Here is a 19,018-nt window from a genome sequence, read left to right as displayed (position 1 = left end):
GTTTCCCATGTCGCCTTTGGTTCTTTTGCCAATCACCTTAAATCTATGCCCTCTGGTTCTTGACCCTTCCGCCAATGGAAACAGTTTCTCTCTATCTAATCTGTCCAGACCCTTGATGATTTTGAAAATCTCCTCTCAACCTTCTCTAAGGAAAACAACCCTAGCTTCTCCAGTCTATGCATGTAACTGAAGTCCCTCATCCCTGGAATCGTTCTAGTAAATCTCTTCTGTACCCTCTCTATGGCCTTCACATCCTTCCTAAATTGCGGTGCCCAGAACTGGGCACAATACTCCTGTGGTGGCCAAACCAGTGTTTCATAAAGGTTCATCATAACTTCCTTGCTTTTGTATTCTGTGCCTCTATTTATAAAGCTTTCTTCACCGCTTTCTCAACCTGCCCTGCCACCTTCAACGATTTGTGCACATATACCCCAGATCTCTCTGTTCCTGCGCCCCTTTTAGAATTGTACCCTTTACTTTATATTGCCTCTCCTCATTCTTCCTACCGAAATGTATCACATCACACCTTTCTGCGTTAAGTTTCATCTGCCATGTGTCCGCCTATTCCACCAGCCTGTCTATGTCCTCTTGAAATCTATCACTATCCTCCTCACTGTTCACTACCCTTCCAAGTTTTGTGCCATCTGCAAATTTTGAAATTGTGCCCCTGTACACCCAAGTCAGAGTCATTAATATATATCAAGAAAAGCAATGGTCCTAGTACCGACCCCTGGGCAGCACCACTGTATACCTCCTTCCAGTCTGTAAAACAATCGTTCACCACTACTCTCTGTTTCCTATTACTCAGCCAAATTTGTATCCATGCTGCCACTGCCCCTTTTATTCCATGGGCTTCAAATTTGATGACAAGCCTATTAGGCGGCACTTTATCAAACGCCTTTTGGAAGTCCATATACACATCAACCGTATTGCCCTCATCGACCCTCTCTGAAACCGCATCAAAAAAACTCAATCAAGTTGGTTAAATACGATTTGCCTTTAACAAATCTGTGCTGGCTTTCCTTTATCAATCCACACTTGTCCAAGGGACTGTTAATTTTGTCGCGAATTATCGTTTCTAAAAGTTTCCCCATCACTGAGGTCAAACTGACCAGCCTGTGGTTGTTGGGTTTATCCTGACTCCCTTTTTTGAACAACAGTGTAACATTTGCAATTCCCCAGTCCTCTGGCACCACCCCTGTATCTAAGGATTTGATAGACAATATTATCGACAATTTTTTCCACAGTTTTCTGTGCACTTCTATGTGTGTTGCCAACATATCACAGTTACTTATAAATTCAAAGACAGCACTGGAGAACCATTTAAGCAGTTTATTGAATAAAATATTTCCAGCATGCTTCAAAATTAACTTAAAGCAAAGTTTTGTCATGCACACTCTTATCCACTGGGAAATGATTGATGACCATTAAGTTAAACTTCTCCCTTTTAAAAATACAAACTTATGCCATCTCGCTTAAATTCTTTGATAGTTGAAATTTACTGCAGATTGAGACCAGCTAAACTAGCTTCAGGTCTTTAATTTTCAGAATTTTCACTAATTACCCATATTTTCACAGATCACTAACGGGTACAGATAAATCGCCCTCTGGCCTCAGCTGCCACTTGTAATCTGTATCAATTGAATGAAAATTTCACCAAACCGAACAAAGCAGTAATTAAGAAAAGCTGTCATAATACAAGGACATGATATATTGGCTGGTGTTCAAATAATGTATGCCACTTGGAAGTTACCAGGGCTCAAAATTGAGGCTGCAGAATTATCAAACAACAACAGTAGCTAACAAAAATTACTGCTGTGCCAACATAAAAGAAAGTGTTATATATCAGAATATATCAGATGTTTATTGGAGGCAGTTTATAAAAAAGGTGCACAAGAAACTTCCTCAAAGCACTATCCAGGGAATTCATACTGTTGTGGGAATGTCTTTTATTGGTTCATTGGACCAGTCACACCTACAGGCTGACTGGCTTGCTATTACATGTACGTATTTTGGTCTAACACAGCAGTGCTAATTCAATTCCTAAGCCAATCTAAGAATTTTATATATTCTGAACATGTTTCATAGGTATTCAAATCCAAACACAATTAATTATGCTCTGTTAATGGGGATCAGAGCTTAGAAAATTGTACATCACATTATCATTCAGATGTGACCAATGTTTATCATGTCTCAAAACTTTAAAAATATTTGAAGCCTAGCAAAACCAGATTGGTTGGAGAGTGGAACCTGAGGCTGTTAGAACCAGATGTTATTCTCTCCCACTGCTGATAGCAATATACACACCAACTATTGCCAAGTCCCCCAACATCAACATTTTAGGGATCACCATTGACCAAATGCTTAACTGGACCAGTCGTAGCAACACTATGGCAACAAGAGCTGGGCAAAGGCTGGATACTCTGTGTTGAGTGGCTCACCTCAGCCCTCAAAATCTATTCACCATCTGAGAGGCTCAAGTCAGGTATTCTCATCACTCATCTGGATGAATGCAGTTGCAAAAACACTCAAAAAGCTCCACACCATCTAGGACAGAGCAGTTTCCTTAACTGATGCTCTGTTACCAGGCTCAATACCCACCCCAGCCATCACCGAAGCACCATGCCTGCAGTATGTACAATCTACAGGATGCACTATAGCAACTCACCAAGGTTACTTCAACAGCACCTCCTCCTCTGCAACCTTTACCACAGAAAATAATAGAGCAGCAGTCTGGTGGAAACACCACCAGCGCCACGTTCCCTTCCAAGTCACACATCATTCTGACTTGCACATACCTTCATCGTCACTGGATCATTATTGTGGAATTCCCTACCTAACACCATTATCAAAAGGACTGCCACAGTTCAAGAAGGCCCACCCCCACCACCATCTCAGGATAACTAGAGATGGGCAATAAAAGCTACCTTACTAGCATCACCCACATCCCATGAACAAATATGAAAAAAACACATGTTTGAGGCAGAAAAGTTTTAAAATGAGCTGCTGGCTTCTGAGAGTTGCAGTTATAAGTTTATTTAGAAATGTTACATATGGAAAATAACATAATAAATGCATGCTTTATAAACTTTTTATATTTTGTAAGGGAACTTTCTGGGGCATGTCTAGCTGTTGTCTCATGTGAAGGTTTATTTTCTTCAAGTCTGTTTGCAGCCGCTTTTTTGAGAATAGGAAGATGTTTCCTGGTATGAATGCATTAACTGGTTTTATTTTAGAATTTCCAATTGTCGAATTACAATGGTTTGGAAATAAAACAGTAGAGTTGGAATCGTGATGAGTTTTACATAATTTGAAAAATTACATGGCAATTCCTATATTTAGAAATTTACTAGTGTACTACTGTGATGGGTGATGTGAACCATTGGCCTATTTTTAATGAGTGTAGTATTCGGTTATGGTCTGTAACCTTGCCTTACAGTAATTTGGAGAAAATCCACACCATCCTTATGGAGTTCAAAGGCTTTGTTTTGATGTTATTGACCCACTCTTATCCTTCCTGAAGCTATTTAAAATTTAAATTAAATCAGTATGTCCTTAATCCAGATAATCCCTTGCCGCCTCTGGGCTGCCATGAGACCCAGGACTGGGACAGATGTCAGTGAGCTGGTATTTTCTTATCAATGTAAAGTATACTGGAACAAACACAGAAAATGTTGGAAACACAAACACAGGTCAGGCAGCATCTGTAGAGAGAATAAACAAATGTAAGGACTTGCACAACATCAGGTTACAGTCCAGCAGCTTTCAAATAAAGCTGCTGGACTATAACCTGGTGTTGTGCAAGTCCTTACATTTGTCCACCCCAGTCCATCACCGGCATCTCCACATCGGGAATAAACAAGTTAGTGTTTCAAGTGTGCAAACTCTTTGTCAGAACTGACGAAGAGTTCACGTAATCAAAATTTTAACTTGTTTGTTCTCTCCACAAACGCTGCCTTTTTCCAGCATTTCTGCTTTTTGTTTCAGATTTCCAACATCTGCAGTATTGTGCTTTTTGTTCTTAAAATATTCTGGAGTTGGGGCATCGCGGATGCCTGTTGTAAGAGGCATAAAAGGTTCACAAATGTATATATGTCTGGGGTTAGAATCCCAATGAAAAATTGTGGTCCATTTAAACTTGTAATGAAATACTGACAACCTACTTTCATTTTCATACTTAAAAATTCTTACCCCCTCCAAAAAAATTATTTTTGGCTTAAAAGGTAGAATTACAGTAGGTGTCAAAACGCTGGAAAACACATTAAATAAAAGTCAAAAATCAGAATTTCAAAGGTGGGGATGGGGGGGCGGAGAAGCAGGAGAGCGCAAACTCCAGGCCCGCTAGAAAATAAAACTCTTCAGAGTTCAAATCCCACTTCATTAATCTCTAAATTTACCATGGCTGCAAATGACATTTTTGTGGGCTGTTTTTCCTCCATAAAATAAAGGCTATTGATTATTTAATATACCAGCAGCTTAAGTTATGACAGGCTCTTGATCCACTGCATGTTCAGTCTAACTCCACGTCTTCAGCCTTTGTTACGGTTGACCACACCATCCTCCTCCAATGCCTTTCCTCCGTTGTCCATCAGGGTGGGTCTGCCATCGCCTGATTCCATTCCTATCTATCCAGTCGTAGCCAGAGAATCTCCTGAAATGGCTTCTCCTCCTGCTCCCATACTGTTACCTCTGGAGTCCCGCAAAGATCTATCCTTGGCCCCCTCCTCTTTTTCATCTACATGCTGCCCCTCGGTGACATCATCCGAAAATAACGTCAGGTTCCACATACACGCTGTCAACATCCAGCTCCACCTCACCATCACCTCTCCCGGCCCATCCAATGCCTCCGATTTGTCACGCTGCTTGTTCGACATCTAGTATTGGATGAGCAGAAATTTCCTCCAAAGAAATATTGGGAAGACCGAAGCCAAGACCACCTTCCTCGACCTCCATTACATTGCCCGTCTCTGCCCCACCTCAAGTCATCTGCTACTGAAATCCTCATCCATGCCTTTGTTACCTCCGGACTCGACTATTCCAATGCTCTTCTGGGCGACCTCCCACCTTGTACACTCGGTAAGCTCATCCAAAATTCTGCTGCCCGTACCCTAACTCGCATCAAATCCCATTCACCCCATCACCTGTGCTCAAAAACGTCGTGCCGTAACTTGCTGGAAGTGCGAGCTGATAATGGGGTGGCGAGGGCAACGGAGCATCTGGGACCTCAGTGAACAGTAGAACCAACAGTGTATCTCCTCAACCAATGAGCTTTAAGGATTGAGAAAGAAACAGAGGAACAACTGAGAAGGTGGATGAATTAGAGTCAAATCAGGTACAGAAAGAGAAATAAAGGGAGGGAAAGAAAGATTGGATTGAGAGAAAAAAAGACAGAAAGGAAAAGTAAGAAAAAAAATTTAAACTGATTTAAATCTCTAAGAAGAATTTACTACATGCAGGTATAAGATTCAACAGTTTAAATTGTTCCCTTTCAGTGAGGTTGATTGGCATTGCATTTACAATTATTATGTCGTTAAAAGAGTAAGAACATAAGAAATAAGAGTAGGCCATACGGCCCCTCAAGCCTGCACCACCATTCAATAAGTTCATGGCTGATCTTCTACCTCTACTCCACTTTCCTGCCCTATCTCCGTATCCCTTGATTCCCTTAGTGTCCAAAAATCTATCGATCTCAATCTTGAATATATTCAATGACTGAGCATCCACAGCCCTCTGGGATAAGGAATTTCATTGTTACACTCTTAATTACCAGCCCTAACTTTCTGCAGCAAGTTTAATGTGCAATTAATGTGCGAATCCGGCTAGTTCTTAAAAATAACAGGGAGGCTAAGGGCACGATGCCATTTGTGCGATGCAAACGGTAGAGCGCATAAATCGACCAGCAACTTCTGGAGATTCGCAACTCGCAGTGTATCTCTTAATCCCCTGAACTTGCTGGATGATTTATGCATTAATAACAGATTGCATCGTTAACATACTGTTATTTTTCAAACAAGATTTGGCCCCATATGTTTTCCCTCCACCTTCCCTGTGTTCTGCTCCTTTTTAAATGTTGTTTTTCTGTAATATCCTCCAGTTTTGACAAAGGGTCCACACCCACAATGTTAATTCCTCCATTCACTCCACAGATGCTGCTCCACACATGTTGAGTGTTTCTAGCATTTTCTGTTTTTTGTTTCAGGACAAAGGGCCACTCAGTCTGCTGATTATAAAGGTTCTATGTAAAATAATTTTGGGCAGTTTCAAGCCAGCGTTTGTGGTTATGGGTTCATATTAAAAAATTGCCAATAACTTATTGGCTAATTTGACTCACAATGCCACAAGGATTTCTGGTATGGTAAATGAGGGCAGGGCAGGTCAGGTTAAGAAATCGACATTGGTGCAGTCAGGGACTAAGGCATAGTAAAAAGAGCTTTGCTCTGTTAGACTACACCCTGCGCTCCATAGTAAAATTCTAAAAAAAAAATCCACTCCCCAGTTTGGAAATCCCGCAACATGACATGCACAGAATTTAATTCTAAGGTCTTCTGTTGGGTAAGATATTGACAGGAAATGCTTTTGTAATGGCATCCTATACTTTTTTCATTCTATCCTCAATTTTCAAAGGAGGGGGTGGAATAAAAAAAAATCACCCATTTTATAAAGCACTGGTAACATCCTGACTATCCACGATGCTGTACTTGAGGTTCCCAGTCTTTAAAAGAACAAGTGAGGAGACCAGCCCAGGGAGTGTGGTACAAAGATATTGCATAAGAACATAGGAAATAGAAGCAGGAGTAAGCCATCTGGCCCCTCGAGCCTGCTCCGCCATTCAACAAGAGCATGGCTGATCTTCTACCTCAATGCCATTTTCCTGCACCATCCCCATATCCCTTGATGCCTTTAATATCTAGAAATCTATCGATCTCTGTTTTGAATGACTGAGCCTCCACAGCCCTCTGGGGTAGAGAATTCCAAAGATTCACCATCCTCAGTGAAGAAATTTCTCCTCATCTCAGTCCTAAATGGCCTACCCTTATACTGAGACTGTGAATCCTGGTTCTAGACTCCCCAGGCAGGGGAAACATCCTCCTTGCATAATTCTGTGCTGGCAACCTGTAAATTCTGCAAGCTTAATGAATCCTAAAGTAAGACCCCATAACTTGATAAATATTTGCCCACCAGACTTATGAGTTTTGATAGTCACATTGATTTAAAAAAAACATTTTTAAACTGGACTGGCAAGTCTCTGATGAGAATTTTTAATCCACTGAAATGCCATGGCAACAAAATCTTTGCACAGCCTGTGACTCAATTATGTGAAACACATAATACAACAGCTAGCCTTTAAAAAAATAATCAAAATCCAATAGAATGGGTTGGCTCATAGAAACAAAAGATTTTCACAATATAAAATTAAACACAAGCAATTAATCAAATAAAGAAAATTTCTACAGCTGCCTTCATTTAAAGATATTTCTTGCCTAATGTTTTTAACAGTTAATATGACAACCAATTCAACTTATAACAAATGTAATGCATGGTCTATGCAAGCAATATAAATTTGCTGTATATGCATTTCATTATGTTGTTGAATGTCACATTTTAGTCACAGTTGCACAACTTAAACTGCTCTCTGCTTGTAGTAATTTAGTACTGAGGTATAACATTATATTTACAGTTTAGTGAAAAAGCTGGAAGCCTCATCATAAGTGCCAGGGAATTTAACAGCAAAGTACTTTATCGTGATATAAAGTTATCAGCCTTAACCAGAGCAGAGTGCCATAATTGTCAACCGCCTTGATCTTGGCACAAGAGTTCTGCATCATTGTACAGATATGTGTTGAACCATACTGAAACTTGAATCATCTGAAAACTATGGTGTATTTTCTTGCTGATGAAACTCCAGATAGAGGACTGAAAGGATAAAAAGATGGTTCACCTACTAAACACAACCTATACTTCCTGCTCATCAAATGAGAAGCTATGCAAAAGGCAAAACACATCAACCAAATATCTCTATACTGCGTATTTAAGCAGTAATATTGATGCAAAATTTTTGGTGAAAGAAAACTAAGTTCGATTGCAACTTGTATAGCTGCAGAAATTTAAGTGATATTTTTCAGTCCATAGTTTTAACTTCAGCTGACAGTGTTAAATACAACAATCTTTTAAAGTAAAATGCAATTATTATGAGCCGTTATGAAGATATTTAACTGTTCATTATGACGGTCAGTTTCAGCAACATGCTTCTTACACACACATTCACAATGCTGACATCTACTCTTCATCTTAGGATTCTTGCCAACGAAGACTTGCGGACAAAAAGCTGAAGTCAACACTGCAAGATGACAAACCATGTGTTCCAAAAATTAACCTCCATTGTGAAAAGTTGAAATACTTCATTTAAAGACAAAATAAGAACATTTTTCTTCAAAGAAGAGACAGGTAGTTTGGAAGTGTCTCATTACAGAACAACTAAGTAAAATAGTGCCCATTTAACGAACGTACTCTGCAGTAAATCTACCACCCTTCCTTCCAACCAGAGGAAAATCCCATGGAGACAGCAAAATTAGAAACGGAAGAGATAAAGAGAAAAACTCTGGAAAATACTGTCTAAGTAGTTCAAACGAAAGAAACATCAGTTTTAATATTTAATCATGAGTAATTATTGCATAGCATTTTATTATCTTTAATTCCACAGCAAGTTGCAATAAGCTATGTGATTATCTAGTTCTAATTATGCCTTACAGCCAAAAATAAGATTGTTTTTTCTTGTATCCAGAGCACTCCCACACCTCAGTGTGCAACAGATCAAATGCATCAGAATACCACACCAGATATCTGCTCTGTAGAGACATTAAATTTTTAATATACTTTGTAAATAAATGACTGTTTCCTGTTGCTTATTTTTATCAATGAACTTACTCTTGTAATTGTGCACATCCAGCTGAAGTGGCTGAATTAATGTTTTAAGCAGAAAATTAAATAATTGGGTCAGAAATTATGGTAAAATCTTGCAATACCCTAAGCTGACGGCAATAGCAACATTGTCATACAACACTGTGATGGAGTTTTGCTGGATCACAACATTAAGACAGTACCTATCCTTCCTGGGGCCTGAGTTTAACTCAGGCTGATGGAATTAAGATAGCATCCTTCCAGTCATAGAGGACAAAATGTGCTCAGTCTTGACCCAGATGCCAGTGGACACCAGATCACAGCATAAGACTTGCTTTTCGGTCAGCACCAACTGGGCAATCTCACTCAATGAGAATGCAAGGATAGGGGGAAGTTCTTGTGAGATTCAAGTTGAAGTACAATGCTGCAGTGTCTAGGGAGCTCTGCACTGTATGTAAATATGCTACGCTTAACTTGGGATTGTTTGACATACACACTGGCTATAAAAATATTCAATTTTCCAGGATTCACTTTTTCAAAAGAAAAAAAGTTAATTTTAATTTTTCATCCTAAATTATCCCCCATTATCAGGTTTTCCTCACCTTCACACCTTTCCTTCTCGCCTCTCACTTTCTGTTCTCAGAATAGTGCCAGTGCCACCCGTGACCACCCAGGAGGAGACAACAGGAGCTGGCCAGTTGTAACTCTATTTTCTGATATTTTTTCTCTCCATGCAGAGTGATATCACAATCTCTGCTCAGCAGCAAAACTGTCAGTGTGACTAAGATCAGGAACTGGGCAGAGTGGGAATCACACCAATGCTCATTCTACTCTGTGGCACAAAATATCCGTGCAGTGACGCTTGGTGCCACCGTGCTGTCTGAGTTCCTCCCTTTTCAATAATTAAATCTGGAAATGGATAAGAATTTGAATTGTCTGAAGGAAAGGTACTTCCACTTGCTAGAGAAATGATTTGTGGTGGTGGTGGTAGGCGGGTGCTGAAATAAGAGATGGGTGTACCAAATGGAGCACCCCAATTATTGGTACTGGGGACGCTACAGTTTCTAAGTTACAACAATGCGGATTCAGAAACTCAAAAATTGGTCAATGCTGAAAAATAGTGTAATCTTTGGAACAACTGGGCCTTCAAACTCTAAACAGACTGTTCTTCAATCATGAATATCTTATGTTAAAATTTACATTGCCAGATTTCTATTTGTAAGCAACTGCTCAGTACTATTCTGTGGCTATTTTATTTTTGTAGTTTTGGAAAATACCCCACATCCACACCCCTAACATTCTCGCCAAGTAACACTCGACAACTGAATGTCCTCTATTGTGCTGTGAGTTTATTTTAAATCATAGATATATTGTCAACTGACTTGAAATGCGTTACCTACTTCCCATTACGTTTGCTAACACAATCTATTGAAAATCTCTCCTAGTCACCTATAGTTCTCAGTCGCTTTAATGTTTATTTTCCACTTTTGCTTTTTCTTTGGAAACATTTCATGCCTTAGGGGAAAACATGCACACTAATAGCTCTGAAACAGAGCAAGATATTCCCCCAGAGGTCCATCATCAAAATAAACAAGATCACACAAAATGAATACACTATAGGTACTATAGGGAAGCAGATTGTGGAGCTAACTACAGACGTACACAATGCAGAATGGAAGATTACACAAAACAGAGCTGACATCAAATGTTAATTTTACCTTTTACATCGGCTCCATTGAGTGTTGTGTCAGGCATTTGCTTTTGAAGTTGAATCCGGAGAAGTATGAGGTTATGCATGGGGAGGGCAAACGAGGCAAGGGAATACACAATAAATGGGAGGATACTGAGAAGTATAGAGGAAGAGGGACCTTGGCGTGCACGTCCATGGATCCCTGAAGGTAGCAGGACAGGTGGATAAGGTAGTTAAGGAGGCATATGGATACTTTCCTTCATTTGCCGAGGCATAGAATATAAGAGCAGGAAGGTTATGCTAGAACTGTATAAAACACTAGTTAGGCCACAGCTAGAGTACTGCGTACAGTTCTGGTCACCACATTACAAGAAAGGTGTGATTGCACTAGAGAGGGTACAGAGGAGATTTACGAGGATGTTGCCAGGACTGGAGAATTTTAGCTACGAAGAAAGATAGGATAGGCTGGAGTTGTTTTCTTTGGAACAGAGGAGGCTGAGGAGAGATTTAATTGAGGTGTATGAAATCATGAGGGGCCTTGATAGAGTGGATAGGAAGGACCTATTTCCCATAGTAGAGAGGTCAATAACCAGAGGGCATAGATTTAAAGTGATTGGTAGAAGGATTAGAGGGGAGTTGAGGAGAATTTTTTTCACCCAGAGGATGGTGGGGGTCTGGAACTCACTGCCTGAAAGGTTGGTAGAGGCAGAACCCTCAACTCATTTAAAAAGTACTTGGATGTGTACTTAAAGTGCCGTAACCTACAGGGCTACGGACCAAGTGCTGGAAAGTGGGATTAAGCTGGATAGCTCTTTCTCGGCTGGCACGGACACGATGGGCCGAATGGCCTCCTTCTGTGCTGCAAATTTCTATGATTCTATCAATTATTGAACTGATTAACAATAGTTCTGGTTACATTTGCGCTCTGTATTGAACGATAATGTACAGGTGCCACACTGAACAAGCCTCAGACTGAAGTTAACAGATTGAGGTTTGAGTGACCAGATCCAATCTGCATACTATATTACCACAGCCCCCCTCCCCCCAAATCAACAGAGATGTTTTAAAAGATTGCTTGATTAATTTACAGAAGAAAATTTTCAAACTCTTTCACCATTTTATATCTTACAATCTCCCCCAAGCCTAGTAGTTATGGTATTGGACTTGCAACTGAGAGGACATTAATTTAAATCCCATCTTGGCAAGTAGTGAAACTGAATTCAATAAATCTGGTAATTTATGGGCTAGCACCAGAAAAATTACTATGAAAGCTGCTGGATTGTTGTAATTCAACTGGTTCACTAATGTCCTTCAGGGAAGGGGAGTTGCCACCCCTACTCAACCTGGCCTACACATGACTCCAGTTTCACACTGCATGGATGACTCTTAATGTCCTCAGGGCAACTATGGATGGGCAATAAATATTCTCTCATCAGTTGCATCCACATCCCAAAGACAAGTTTAAAAATTGCAGTTTACCTCCATACATGGGATCTTTACATAAGTCAGGCATATATAAACAGTTCATCATTAAATTAATAATGCTGTAGTCCTGCATGTACTAATTAACTGCTCCAATCAATCCGCAGACCTGAATTTTAAAAAAAACGACAAGCAACTGGAGTTAATAACTTTGCAGGTTCACTCCTCTGTTGGCAGCAGAAATTAGACTTAAATTTGTTCAACAATTCTGCAAGAGCTTTTCTGGAACCCAGATATTTTTTCAAAGTGGAGTTGTTCTATGTAACCTGTAATAAAATGAGTTTCATCTTAAGTTCCATTTTCTGAAACTAGTATCTGTAATTGTCAAGGTTTGGAGCTCCTCCACTGAGAATTCTACAAACACATACAAATTAATGTTGAGTGCGTATGATTATGCAGTATCGTGGCTCCAACAGACTACAACATGGAATAGTAGGACCTAAGATTATTATTAGTGATGCCCCAGGAGCAGAGATCTAAAATAAAGTCAAAGTCAGTTGTGTGTGGGGGAGGGGGAAGAAGCTGGCGGGAAGGTCATTCCCAGATGAATCTTGTTCCTCAATCCCCTCTCCTCCACCCCACCCGCAAGCAACTAGGAGTGTCAACTCTGGTTGGACCATATTCTAAAGGTTTCATCATATGACCTTCTGCCTCCAACAACCCCACCCAGTCATTGCTCGACTGTCAATAATGGCCGCTATAATATCCATAATCCTCTGCACTCCAGAAACCACTCTGTCCAATGCATGGTTTTATAGGGTCGCACTGCATCTAGGGCACATTATGGCTGTGTTGTTTGTTGTCAGTCTGGCCAGAGAAATTCTTCAGTTGCATTTCTCGCAGAAGTATCCGGGAGATTAATCTTTAAAGCTGGGAGACGCCGGGACAGTCCAGGAGGACTGGCAATCCTACGAGCAGCTGGTTTCAAAGCATTAGCAGAGACCTGGGAGAAGGTCAACTGCCTGCTTCCCCTCACAGCTGAGGACGATAGCAGTGGACCCAAAAAAAAAGATAAACGAAGAGCAGTAATCTCAGATTCAAAAAAATTACAGATATATAATTCTGGGTAGAGAAAGCTAAACTTGCTGAGGAAAAAATGAGTGTGACCAGGAATTCACCTTCCACTATTTTAAAGTAGAGTACAAAAAAAAACTGCTTCTCGGTTTTAGAACGATCTAAGGGTAGTAAACTGCACTGCAACCTCACAATGAATTCATGCATTCTTTACTCTGAATATTATTTTTTTAGAAAAAAACTGCCTTTAAACCACACATTTTCAAATAGAGAAACATGGAAAATGTAGTCATGTTCTAAGCGCTGCAGATTCTGTCTCCGCTTTCTGATTGGTTTTGCAATGTTCTAACAGCAGAACTGTACAACACTCATAGGGCATTAATTTTGACTTACATTCTTTCCTAAATTGTGGCTGTCATCACATCATAGCTGTACGTGTCCTCGGGCACTTTGTAATTGCAAGGTCAGAGATGAAAAATTGAGACAGACATTGATGCTAAAATGTGGAAAAGTACAGAAAACTGCCTACCAAATGTAAGATAAAGAGCACCCTCCTCAAAAAAAGGATGTTTTGTGGGCTGTATAAATTAACAGATAGTCAAGGTAGGTTTTCTGTATGTGCACATACAAGATCAAAAGCAATGAAAGACCTCCAACCCCCAACACACATCTATAATTCAGCCCTATATTCCTGTCATTTAGTGCAATATGTACAAGGTACTATTTTCGTTCCTTTGGTTTGTGGAACAAAAATGCCATTCTCTTGCTGGTCTGAAGCTATTCAGACCACTGCCAAATCAATAAACATTGAATGCAGTTGATAAATACACCACCCAGCGCGACTAGTACCATAGATACCATAGGAAGGTACTGATTCAACACCGTCTCAGCTGAGCTAGCTGATCCCAGCCAAGCAGCAGTAAAGGGACTACAACTAGTCTTGTTTGGAGAGAGGGAGAAATAGTATCAGCCAGGATTCCTGCGCCTGATATTTCTACAGAGGAACCCACTGGAAATGCACATTTGTGGACATCATCTGAGAATACGATTGTTGTTAAGATTGTCAAACTGCCTGTCTAAACTCAATATCTGTGCTCAAGCATAAAGAATGGCACTTCACTCAGTTACTGGTGGGAGAGTGTGACATTGGATCCTAACATGAGTCAGTGCCTTCAGTAGAGGATTGGAGAAAAGTGACAACATGTTCTGCAGCAGAGGCAAAAGTATGGTGATGCTATTCTTGAAGATGCAAAATTAGTGATATATTTTCCACATTCTGATACATTCAGGCCAGAAGGATATAATTTTCATAATAAAAGGTAAAAAATACCATGTAGCGGACATACCGTTTTCTGAAAACTTTACGCTAACAAATTTAATGGCCAGATGTTTTTCTGTAACTTCTACCCTTGATATCAATTGTCCATTGCACAAGACTATCTCTGATCATATAAAAACCTATTGGTTTTGTTTTGTTCTTCATTAGGAAAACCATCTTCTCTGGCAGATTCACCCAAAACATTAGACATTTATGATCAAATGAATAAAATACAGACTACACTATATTCAACAATTAGACATCCCACTCAGACATTAGAATGGTAGTAAGTAGTTAAATCTATTGATATAAAGCATACACAATCCAAATAATCTTTGTGAAATGGTAGGTTACTTTCAAATAAAGTCCCCTTCTATGGTCATTTGTCAGGGAGATCAGGAATTTTGTCACAATTGATGTAAATCTCACATGGAGAGTAATGAGCACGACATGTGGACTAGTAACAGAAGAGCAGACATAAAATATAAACACAAAATATAAAAGACTCACACATTACGACAAATATCAGAACAACTGCTGAGTCGTGTAGTACTTCAGTACTTTTTAAACTGATGAATGGGGTACCTGCTGGATACGTTGACCCATGCGCATAGACCCCTTGTGCTAAATCTGATCAAAGGTTGCAATTGGCAACATCAAGCACTATAGTAATAAGACTTTTTTTCCCATTGTTATTTTTCTACAACAGTTTTTATAATTCATTAAAAACAACACCTCCATTTTGTGCTTCTGTAACTTATTGTAAATTCAACAGGATTATTTCCTTGAAGAAAGCTAAAGTGGAACTTACAAATAGCCAATAACAATGCTGCCAAAAGGCCAATAGTTCCCGTTGCAGCTTTCAAAAATCCTCAGAGCAAATGTATGACCACTTCATTTATGTATTTCATCGCAGTCTGCCACCTGAAGTTGAAGGCAATAAGACTGTCCGTCAAGGGAATTGTCCCAAGAGACCAATGACCACAATGCTGTAGTCCCTGGACCATATTGTCTGGGACTACAGCTATCTGAAACAGTCCTTAAAAACATCTCAGCTTCTCTCCTGGACCTGGTGGACTTTCCCTCCTCAGTACAGTTTCAGTTGATGCATTTGAGGCACAGGTCTCTCTCGTTTTCTCTCTCACTGTCTTATTCATTCATTCTGCTGACACTCAACTCTGCTCCTGTACACCTCCGGCAGTCAAGACCTTATGCATCCCCTGAACACATAGACCCCCTTGTGAAAACCACTAAAATAATGTGTGCAATGTGACCTCTTTATGTACTGCTCTTGTAGCAGATCTAGCATCACAATCTAGCAACACACTTTTGGCCATCTGTCATTCTATATTTTAAGAAGCATTGTTGCCACATTGTGGAGTCTTTGAGTAGGTGCTGTTTCTGGTACAGCATGCTCTGGAAAAATGTTAAAAGCTACCTCGTTTGCTGACAAGGAAAAGTTTGCATTGCTGCACATTATATCTGTGGCAGTGTGGTTTTCAGGTTTTAATCTTAGCTTTTCATTGCACATTGTAGAAATCTTCTTTTAAAATAAGATAGTGACATAATTATGACATAGCACCCAAACTACATCATTGTGTATTCTCCAGCCTCCACAGCACTTTGTTCCTTTAAAGACCCCGAACTGGAAGACAAGTGTTGTTTAAATATATAAGGAATTCCAAATTTGACTGATTATAATTCCATGTGTGGGAAGGTCGTTACTTTGACCAGTAATCGCTTTTATTGAATGGCTGGTTTCCGTGTTCAAAACACTTTGATTATCAATCCATTGCCCTCAAGGCGTATTTGAACAAAATAAACAATTCGCATCTTGACTGGCATCAGAGGACAAGACAGATTGATGCAGCCAACAATACATAAACAACCGCACATGCAGGCTTTCTGTCCAAACCTTTAGCAATCAAAGTGGTTACCAATAGCAACGCATCCGTTGTCAAAAAGAACAAAAATCATGATTGCTCATTGCGTCGGGGACATTCTGTTTTGTAGGTGGCATTCTATTTTCGAAAATGCCAATTATCAATTTTATAAACAACAATCAACCAACCAATGAAGTCTGAGAGATCAGTTCCGTTGATGGTGGAAATTGTCAAATTACAGCAATAAACTGTAAAGAATGAATTAGGTACATTCTTACAAAGCAGTGCAGTGCACTTCTTCAAACAACGAGATCAAAGCACACGAAAGAAACGTGATGCATTTCAAATTCAAACAGCACAAGAGGCAGAGAGAGAAAAGCGCCCATTATTTGCTGACAAAATAAAAATCTGCCACATTCTGCCTGTACTAATCCTCACACACAACAGTTAATTGATCTGTTTTAATAGCGGTCATTATGTTTAAAAGACGTGAAAGATCGATACAGAAAGCAAGGGAAACTGTCACCCCCACACACACTAAACCACAATTAACTGCAATCGAGTTACTTTCATTCTTTTCCATCTCACTTTCCATTTGCCCTGTTCATTCAGTCCTATAACTACAATTCGATGGGTTAAGGACTCGATTTCCCATTTCATATCTACAACTATCACGTTGACTCTCTCCAGCTGCTGCTTGTCACTCTTCCTCCCCACGCCCGTATTTCCATTTTCTCTCGGTGTACCTCCAATTCTTGGCTGTCAAGTTTTTTTTTCTCTTACTTTCTACGGTGTGTTCTTAGTACAGATACCAATCTCTTATTTAAGTTTGCCGCATGTTTTCAATCCCTCACTTAGTTCATTCTATTTTATTGCACATTCACACGCTCTCCTGTTCTAACACGCACGTCCACTTTTACAATTATGCACGGATTTCGCTCTTTATTCATGGTTGTTCCAATATTTATTGTTTCTTCTCACCATTTTTCCCCCTAATCATAGTCTCCTTCCTCTCTCTGGAAAATTGTCATGTCTGAAAATACTCGCTTAAATTGTGATGTTTGAACATATACCAGCACCGATACCAGGGTCTTTTTCCTATATTCCATCCAAAAAAAAACAGCTTTGGATTATTTCCCCTTAAAGGAACCAGGCTCCCAAATTCAACACCGCTCTCATCTTTTGAGTGATGCTCTGAAATGCACCATCTCGGTCTCACTTACCTTGTGCTCGTGTTGCAGCGCCGTTCAGAAGTAAAAAAGCCACCAAGACGCAAGTCTCCAGCCCGGGCTTCCTCGACATTGTTAAACTGCAGCTTAGAATCCTTTTCTTCCCCCGGGTAGATCCTCTCCACATTGCTGCCGCTTTTTTTTTTCTCCTTGCTTTTCAAACTGTGTTTCTTTTTTAAAAAAAAATACGACAATCCAGCGGAGGAGGTAGGTTCGGCAGGAGAGAGTCTAAAAGCCGCGAGTGTAACGGGATCTCACTCCCGAGCGTGAGGGAGCGAAACGAGAAACGGGGCACGAAAAGCAAAAAATAAATAAATCACCCCCCCCCCCCCCCCCCAAGAGAGAGCAACTTCCCGAACTCAACACAACCCTCGGACTCTCCCAGAATAAAACACTGCAAAATGTTTAAGTCGGGCATCAAACTTCTTCAAACTTCCAGTCGCCTCCACTCTTTGCTGCAAGGCTCTCAGTTCCCAAACTCCCTTCCCCTTTTCTTTAATTCGTGTGTTTTGGTGAGGAGAGCTGCTTTTGGGAAGATAGTGAAATTCTCAGTGGTTCCCAACAAAAAAAAAAGCAAACTCGTTTTGCTTTCTTTTTTTTTTCGTTTTTAACGCTTATGGTTTACATTTTAACAGCCAAGGATCACTGTGCTGAAGAACAACTCCAAAAAGAAAAAGACCAAAGAGCGCTCCTTATTCCTGCAATAAAATAAAATTCCAGCTGATTCTCTCTGGGAAAAAAAAAGTTTCTCCGGGTCGAGTGTCTGACTTGCCCCGTGTGTGGTGGTGGTGGTGGTGGTGGGGGTGAAAGCAGCAGCTCTCTCTTTTTTTTTCTTTTCTCCCCCCCTCCTCTTCTAGGGGGGGGTCTGGATACGCCGCCACCTCCACCGTGGGACGGGTAAGAGAGAGAGAGGGGCGTAGGGCGGCTGCTTGAGGGAAGGAGCGGAGCAGCTCTCTCTGCTTTCGCCGGGTTTGTGTCACTCACCAGGCGCGGCGGGGAGGGGAGGGGGGGGGGGATGAGGATGAGGATAAGCCTCGCCAACCGGCGCGGGAGCGAGCTAAGCGCGCGTCCGCCGGCCAGTGCGGGCTCGCGAGTCTGCGCAAAGAAACAGGTGGTGGGGGAGCGGGCGCGCGCCCGGCGAGGTGGGTGTTTATTTATTTATTTTGTTTTAGTTTAAGTTTGCTGCTGCTGCTGCTGCGATCAGCGCCACCTAGGAGGTGGAAGTTGGTGACAGGAGTAAATCACCCGGGAGCGTCTTCAGTGTGCGAGTGAGTGTAATCTCACAGCACCAACGGAGAGATAATTCACTACCAGCTGGAAAAAAAAAATAATAACAATACATAAAAATTACACTCATTACAATTTGACAGCTTCTGGCCCTGAGAGAATACCTGGTTTAAAAGGGCTGCTCGCCCAGATTTTGTGAGTCCATGCAACACGAAAAGTAACGGAGGGGGTCGATGACTTTCAAAAGGCGTTTGATAAATAATAGACTTGCGAGCAA

At 40.6% G+C, this 19,018-nt stretch overlaps 1 protein-coding gene across 1 annotated transcript in view; it reads right to left on the bottom strand.

Annotated features, from left to right (window-relative positions):
* sdk2b (sidekick cell adhesion molecule 2b) overlaps positions 1–17,778 on the bottom strand; it is a 712,889-nt gene extending 695,111 nt beyond the window's left edge. Inside the window, exon 1 of the mRNA XM_068004137.1 lies at positions 17,509–17,778. Within this exon, the coding sequence (XP_067860238.1) occupies positions 17,509–17,641 (133 nt within the window). The 5' untranslated portion in view covers positions 17,642–17,778. The remainder of the gene's footprint in view (positions 1–17,508) is intronic.
* Between the last annotated feature and the right edge of the window lie 1,240 nt (positions 17,779–19,018).

Source organism: Heptranchias perlo, chromosome 23 (assembly GCF_035084215.1).
Source record: "Heptranchias perlo isolate sHepPer1 chromosome 23, sHepPer1.hap1, whole genome shotgun sequence".
Classification (NCBI taxonomy): Eukaryota; Metazoa; Chordata; class Chondrichthyes; order Hexanchiformes; family Hexanchidae; genus Heptranchias; species Heptranchias perlo.
The sequence above is the reverse complement of the archived record's forward strand: the minus strand, read 5'-3'. Positions and strand labels throughout refer to the sequence as shown.